General features: G+C 41.5%; 1 protein-coding gene across 1 annotated transcript; it reads left to right on the plus strand.

Moving 5' to 3' along the window:
• The first annotated feature begins 2864 nt into the window (after positions 1–2864).
• SNRPE (small nuclear ribonucleoprotein polypeptide E) lies at positions 2865–7069 on the plus strand. Its single transcript, XM_033152732.1, has 4 exons — positions 2865–3073; positions 3932–3958; positions 4931–4993; positions 5788–7069. The coding sequence occupies exons 1-4, from the start codon at positions 3020–3022 to the stop codon at positions 5869–5871; spliced, it is 228 nt and encodes a 75-aa protein (XP_033008623.1). The 5' UTR covers positions 2865–3019; the 3' UTR covers positions 5872–7069.
• The last annotated feature ends 1090 nt before the right edge of the window (positions 7070–8159 follow it).

Genomic DNA, 8159 nt, shown 5'->3' on the forward strand with positions numbered 1-8159 from the left:
CAACCAATGGATCTCAGTCATATAGTGACCAAAAAGAAAAGAAAAAAATTGTTGATTCCTCTTTCAATGCCATTTTGAGTATATATTCCTTCTTTCAAATTGAAGAGCGAAAGGTTGGAACCTTTTATTCACACAATGCTAACATATTTTGGGGGGTGATTTTTGGCATGGTATTTCACCCAACTCTAAAATAGAGAGGGGAAAGTATTTTTAAAAAGAAAAAGAAATAGTAGTCCATGATGTATTTTACACAAGGGGGAATTATTATTAACACACACACAATAATTAATTTTCTTGCACTAAATGATATTGGTGTTTCACATGATCAATTCTGCAATAAGGAGAAAGATGCTGTCAAATGCACAATACCTCTTGCCATAATCAGCCCACATTTAGTGACAACCAACTATCCTCTTTGGGGGGGGGGGATTGTGCAAATACACCCATTATAAGCAGTAAATTAATTTTAGGTATTTCCTTTCTGTACTTTTTTTTTAACATACACACTCCCTGGATACAAAGTTCATCTCTGTACATATTTATATTATCTGCCACGGTTTTAAGAACATACTGCACATCCAGCTCTGAGAACATTATTAACTTCATTAATATTACACTGTTTTAATATATAGGTGAAATCCAAGAACTGTTGGTGTCTTTCACCAATATATAAAAACCAATGATTTTTAAAAGCAATTAAGAAAAGGTGAATGTTTTTCCATCCCCTCCCCCTCAGTAAAAATAATGGACATAGCTCTGATAGTAGGAATAGTACTTGAAAGCCAGTTAGATTCTCATGATGATGCTGACACCCTTGATAAAGCTGAGCAGTTTTGTGTCAAAAACCAGCTAGTGCTAATGATGGATAGTAAAAAGCAGCATTTTCATATGCACTTCAAATTGTCTTGAAGCACAGAACAGAGATTTTATTCACTGTTCTCTTAAGCACCTCTCCAGTTCATTGCAGTCAGTAAGCACCATGCATGCCAAAGCCAAATGCCTGGATGAATGTAAGTATATAAAGAAGCCATTTCCATATTGTCATTTTCAAATTCTGAAATGAGCTTATGTTCAGAGGTCAAGAAATTTATTGTTCTGACATTCTGACAGCAAGGTAAAAGAATGGCAGTTGAGGTAATTTATGACCACTTGGGCCAATGCCCACCAATTTCTCAGCTTCCCCTATCAACATATGGGTTTCTGTTAACTAAACCACCTAAAACCTGTCCTTCTGATACGATGATCTTTTTGAATGTTTTGAAAGGCACATGAATAAGCACCTCTAAAATAGCTTTAGGAAGTGCTGTCCATCTTTACTGCCATCTGTGCCAGATTCTGCACTGGGAGAAAACAATGTACTCTTAGGTATTAAAACTGCTGCATCTTCTCGTATCAAAAAGACTGGGGACATTAACACACTAAATTAGTAGCTGCTCAATGCACAGAAAAACTTCATTACAATTATTACAGCTAATTCAGTTGCAAAGGGTCTGCAGTGGGAAGAACCATCACCTAGTTTCAAACTGGAAATACTGCAGATATTTTGGTTACAAAAGGTATTTTATGTCCTCTGCAGCCATTGATCACCCTCATCTTCATTAAAGTAGTTGTCTCTATGCTGCCTAGCAATAGCATGCAATGGCAGTTCTATTTTTCCATTGTGCTTTAAATTGATTATCCTATGACATTAGCTTGGGCAGGGGGGTTGGACTGGATGGCCCTTGTGGTCTCTTCCAACTCTATGATTCTAAGATGCACAGCTCAATCTTGGAGTGCAGCATGCACCAATGACAACAATCTGTTTTTTTGGGGGGAACCTCAAATGCCACCAGCTAAATGCCATGATCATCAGAGACTCACTCTTTTTTTGTCAACCAGAATTACTGTACCGGTACTTCCTGGTTTTGCTATTTTTCAGTGTACAGTACTACTGAATTGCAATGCCAGAGAGTTCTGTCACATCAATAGCACTAGAAATGGCAGGTCTTCGCTTTATTTTATTTCATTTAAAAATAATAATACACAACCCACTATTATTGAAATCCCGCACTGTGGGATTTCCTTTGCCTAGTTTTCTCATCTTTGGGATTAGGCCAGTTAATCCTAATACCCTTTCCTAGATGGCCGCAAGGATCTGGGAAACTGGGAGGGGAAACCGAATTATCTAAACAAATCTTGAAGAGCAGGAAAACAATCGCTATGGGAGGGCCGGGAAATAAATAAATAAATAATGCGGGGACGTACAGACGCCATTTATATAAAACGCAAAAGGAAGCAGAAAATGGAGTTAATTTAGGGGCAACCATAGATAAAATAAAATAATTATAACGAAGCTACCGCAGTCTCGGATAGGGACTGGGAACGGGCCGTTTAACAAAAGGAAGAACGTAAATTTGAAAACAAAGAGGCCCTAGGCGGCGGGCCTACGAAGAGCCGCCTCGGCCAGGGGAACCTAGGGAATCCTATGCGAGGAGGCGGCCTTTATACCTATATGGTGGCTGAGGGAGGGGGACTCCGGGCCCTTGTCACCCGCGCGCAGGGACTTTACCGAACCCCGAGAAGGAGCCGCTGTCGAAGTCGGGACGCCAGTCCTCGAGTCACCGAGCTCCCTTCCCTCTCTCTCTCTTTTCTTCTGGACGGCAGACAGAACTCGAGGCGTCTACTTCAGCGACACCGCTGCCCTCCTCGAAGATGGCGCCTCTCACCAGGCTCAGCCGACCCTGCCCGCAAGCGTCATGGCGGACGGGGAGGAAGAGGGCGGGGGCGCCTGCGCGATTGGCCCTTTTCGGATCACGCGGCGGCGCTCTCTCAGCTTCGCCATTATGATGCAAAAACGAACGGCAGTTCGCGTAGCTTCCTGACTTGCGCCGGAAGTTCTCTCAGCTACGTCGGTGGAGCGTCGGCCCGCGCGCGTGCGAGGGATAAAGCGAGGAGGGAGAGGAGTTGACCGTTGGCTGCCCCGTCCCGCCTAAGTAGGGCTCATCCTGTCGGGGGGTCTTTCCCAGCCCAGCTGCCGGCCATGGCGTACCGCGGGCAAGGCCAGAAGGTGCAGAAAGTGATGGTGCAGCCCATCGTATCCTTCCGTGGCTTTCGGGAAGCGAAGCAGGCCAGGCGTGAGAAGGGAATGGTACGGGGGAGGAGCAATGGCGCCCAAGGGAGGTGTCCTGAGATTCGTAGGGCGGGAGGTCGTCAAGGGGGGCCCTAAAGGGCTTGGTTTTCCCACGAGGAAGCTCCGGCGCAGGAGTGGCGGGAAGATACTGATTTATGTCGCGTAGAGTTGCTGGTCGTTGGCCCGGGAGACGTGGGTTCAAATCCCCAGTTGTTTACAGTCAGCAGTAAAAATGGACCGTTTCCCCGCTTCACAGTGCTTTTGGTAGTGGCGTTGAACAATGTGGGCAGCTTTGAAATTCACTTGAGTAATAATAAGAATTAACAATAAGAATTCATTATTTATACCCCGCTCATCTGGAAAGCGCGAGGGGGAGGGCAGAATATAAATGCTGGCAAAAAAGACTAGACGAGTGGGGGAGTGGATAAAATGCGGCAGAAACTGGACCCAGAAAGCAGCCAAATGTTCAAAAGGATCTTCCGAAGTAAATTGGATGGTTTTGATGAGAAACTGCAAGGCATACTAATTCGTGGTTGCTAACCTGTTTGCCTCAATATATGTTGAAAGTGGAGGTGGTGGTTCATAGAATCATAGAGTTGGAAGAGACCACAAGGGCCATCCAGTCCAACCCCCTGCCAAGCAGGAAACACCATCAAAGCACTCCTGACAGATGGCTGTCAAGCCTCCACTTAAAGACCTCCAAAGAAGGAGACTCCACCACACTCCTTGGCAGCAAATTCCACTGTCAAACAGCTCTTATAGAAACGTTTGGTGCTGCTTTATGTATGTATATGTGTTTTTTCCTTAAGCCACTTGTTGCAGAACCTCATCTTCAGATACCTACAGAATGTAAGTAAACACAACTTGGGATTTTTACTCCTTAATAATAAATTTGAACAAGTAGTGATATTCAGTATAACTTGTGGATGAGAGCAAATGGTCAGGAGATCTGTAATTTTTTATTGTGTTATGAAATATATAGGCTATGTTATTTTGCTTTATGGGAGGTGAGCGTATATAGTTTGTATTACTTTAAAAGGGAATGTGGCAGGCCAACTTTTACCTCACTTTCCTGCTGTTCAGTGTTAGAAACTGAGATGTGAAAGCTAGGAGCTAAATGGCACCTTAAAACCTAGGTTATGTCCTAATTTGAACACTGCCCATCCATTTCCATGGCCTCTGTTTATGGCATTTTAACTATGCTGTAGGATTGAATAGCTTTAAAAAAGACCAGTGCCTATGTAATTGGGTCTTTAAAAATTGATGTTTCGTTACTATGCCTAGAAAATGCTGCAACGTCCTAGGCTCTAGGAAGGTTATGCCATATTATAAAATGTCTTGAGAAACTTTTGTCTTGAATAAACCATAAACATTTCAGACAAAGTACGTAAGTATAATGCTATGTAGTGCTTCAGTACTTCAAAAACATGGTTTGGAATAAGACATCCATACATTTTGGATTGGCTTGGTACGAATCCATGATTCAGGCTCACACCTTCTGAATATGCACAGGATGTGTGTCTAATGTCATGCTGGTTTTTGGAATTTCTACCTTTTCCAAAGCCAAGTATGATTCGGCAGCCCTTTGTTCTTCATGTTTACCAGAGGACACTGGACTTTGGAGCAGGTGGAAGGTTCTTCAAAGCTTAGTCGTGTGTTAGATGTATCCTCCCTCAAGTTCTCTGAAATTTTGCAAGATGATCTATATACTGTTGGGTGTCTACCTTGCTAGAAAGCCATGGATATCTTCAATAGGCAAGTGAATTTGTGGGAGCCTGTTTGGAACCATTATAAATACTTCCTTTACTATTTACTTTGCAGAGGTCCAGAATTCAGGTGTGGCTGTATGAACAGGTGAACATGAGGATAGAAGGCTGTATTATTGTGAGTATTGCCATCACTCTTTCTTCACACCCACCCACACTATCAGAAGCAAACCACCCACATCCTAAAATCATTTCTTTCGAAAATGATTCCTACTTATTTAATTTCAAGTAACTTTAGCTTCTTCACCTACTAACATGAAGCATGTGGTATTGTAAATGATCATGCCTTTGCATGATTCACAAGGTTGTATAATTGTGCTTGCCTCTCTTGCCATGGCAAGTTCATTTGGTACCAACTTTAAATGCCAAGTTAAAGCTATTTTATTGGGTATAGGACAGTTTTATAAATTAAATTAATAATAACTGGAAACTGTTTTACATTTTTATGCTGCTTCTGAGTTATATAGTTTATTGATTTTACACTGCTCATTTTATTATTTTAAATTTTTTACTTTATATCTGTAACAGCATTTTTATGTCCTCATTACAGTATCTGTCAAGACAAGTAAAGTTAAGATGGTGAAGCAGTAAAACAATAAATTTAACATAAAATAATAAAATGTAACTGAAGACCCAAAGAGCACAATTACAGTAATTCCTGACATTAAGTCAGAAAAGTCTTGCATATCCAGCATTGAACTTTTAGTTTAATTGTGTATTGTTTTGGAGGTTTGTGTCATAGTTTTGGCAAATTGGGTTATGCACTTTTTATATAAAATCAGGCAACATGTGATGATGTTAACAAGCTGTCTGAATTCACCACTGGGATATATGCTTTATTTCCTACTTGCTCACGTGTTCGCTTTCCTTAAAACAATGTGAAGTCATAGGCAACTGTTTTGGCTTACACAGGGATTTGATGAATATATGAACTTGGTTCTGATGATGGCTGAGGAGATTCACTCCAAGACAAAATCAAGGAAAACAGCTGGGTGAGTGTTGAGGACACCATTTCCTGTTGTCTTTAGCAATGCAATTGTCCTTTCCATGTTTTCCATGAAAAACCTATTTGAAGGTTACATCTAGTACAGATGTTCCCTTCCAGATGGGTTTTAGCCGCTGGGCTTTCGCTGCCCTGCTGTGCCTGGATCTTTACTGGCTTTCTGCAATTTCCTAGTGGGCTGGATTTCAACCACCAAGTATGAAAAAGAGCTGACTGTTGCCTGTCAAATGGGCATGTTCTCTCTCCAGTGTCCTATTACGATCTTAACAAGTGGTAAAGAATTACCTTTTAATACTACTGTGAAACTGCTATGAAATTTTTTATTAAAGAGTAGTAGAAAAATAACATGAAAAGGAAGAGTGACTGCTTTTTTATCTGTAAATATTACCTACTCTAAGTCTTATTATATTTACAGTTCATCTTATCCTAGAGTGTTACTTGAATGTTTTTGGATAGCAAATTAATGCTGTAATTGAGGGCATGGAAGAGTTAGGCCATAGAAAGGGAAAAGAGAAAGGGTTAGTGCTGTACAGTACTGTACTTCGCCAGCCTTGCCAATATTTTTAGTACCGATTATATAGTTTAGATCAGCCTTTCTCAACCCAGGTGCTGTGAGTTGTAGTCCAAAAACATTGGGGGACCCAAGGTTGAGAGAGACTGGTGTAACTGAAGTGGGTCAGTTGGTAGAGCACGTCACTCTTAATCTCAGGGTCGCGAGTTCGAGTTCCACATTGTGCAGCCTGCATTGCAGGGCATTGGACTAGATGCCCCTTGTGGCCCCTTCCAATGCTACAATTCTATGATTCTATGAACTGAAAACTGGATTTAAGGTGTTAGTAGAAAAAGGGGTATAATGTTATCAGAAAAGGGGCATCTTTTTTACTCCCGTAGATCTAATGGCACTTTTTTTTCATTGCAGGTCGAATCATGTTAAAAGGAGACAATATTACTCTTCTACAGAGTGTTTCTAACTAGAAATAGCTATTGAGTCTGTTTTGCTTATTATTTTAATCTTTAAACCTATAGAAGAAAATATGCAGTGGTTTAATGGTATCACTCCCAATTCTACCGTTGGTGTTTAAAGAGTGAAGAATGAAGCCAGTTACGTAATTTGTGCTTGCATAATTTTCAATAACTTTTCTACATTGGTGTTGAATTGTAGTTCTTTATAAATAAAACTTTTTGTTAGTACATCTTTCTTACTTATTATCCATAGCACCTGGTGTAGAAATCTTTAAAGTTCTATAATGATACAGGAGAAAACAAACTGTTCAGCCCAAATTACAATGTTACCTTAGCAATAAACTTTTCATTAGAAGATACTCATGACTTTCCCATCAACATTTGGGAGTGTCTTTTCTGATTGGCTCCCTTAATTTAGTCTTCTTCCCTGGTGAAAATCTCTATCCTGCTGTTTCTTCATTTCTTAGGCCAAGTATAGAGTACACCCCACTCTTTCCCCTTTTAAAAAAGATGTCTTGTTCTTATGGGTAGGTAGTGTGACGAGTTTGGCGGGTTAGGCAATGTGCCCAAGACCCTAAGTATGGATCCTTAAGGCAGCAGAGGAAGTGACTTTGTGCCAGAGGGTAAATGGGTGGGCCGGCCACCCTCAGCTGTCTGGCAGTTAGAAAGACAGAGTTGAGGTGTGTGAGCTAGAAGCTAAAAGCATACAGATGCCAGAGAGAGTGCTATGCCTCATTTCTGCTGGAATCCAAGGCTGTGGCCATGGGAGAAGTAAGATCCTCAGGTATTGATGCTGTGAACCCCTCCATCATAGGTTCTGGTTGCATATATGTGTAAATAAACCATATATCATAAAGACGACACAGTCTCCACTGTGCATCATTCCAAAGGAAACAAACCCTGGGCAAGCACCTAGAACCCCTAGAAACTTGCACTGCTCAGAGATTGGGATGGTGTGCAACTATCAATATGAAGCCACTGAGATCAATTTAGAACTGTGATTCCCAATTGGTGGTCTGAAGACCTCAGGGGTAACCCATCCAGGGGTTCATGGCACCATTCACAAAGCAAAAACTACCATAAACAGTAAAGGACCCCTGACAGTTAAGTCCATTCACAAACGACTCTGGTTGCGGCACTCGTCTCGCTTACTGGCTGAGGGAGCCAATAATTGTCCGCAGACAGTTTTTCTGGGTCATGTCGCCAGCATGACTAAGCAGCTTCTGGTGAAACCAGAGCAGTGCACGGAAATGCTGTTTACCTTCCCGCCGGAGCGGTACCTATTTATCTACTTGCACTATGACGTGCTTTCGAACTA

Source organism: Lacerta agilis, chromosome 6, assembly GCF_009819535.1.
Source record: "Lacerta agilis isolate rLacAgi1 chromosome 6, rLacAgi1.pri, whole genome shotgun sequence".
NCBI classification, from domain to species: Eukaryota; Metazoa; Chordata; class Lepidosauria; order Squamata; family Lacertidae; genus Lacerta; species Lacerta agilis.

What these genes read in the sequence shown, in the direction of transcription:
- SNRPE (XM_033152732.1), top strand. Translation starts at nt 3,020, where the DNA reads ATGGCGTACCGCGGGCAAGGCCAGAAGGTGCAGAAAGTGATGGTGCAG. An exon ending in AAGTGATGGTGCAGCCCATC is followed by an intron (nt 3,074 to 3,931) that starts GTATCCTTCCGT and finishes CACTTGTTGCAG; the next exon opens with AACCTCATCTTCAGATACCT. An exon ending in GGATAGAAGGCTGTATTATT is followed by an intron (nt 4,994 to 5,787) that starts GTGAGTATTGCC and finishes TGGCTTACACAG; the next exon opens with GGATTTGATGAATATATGAA.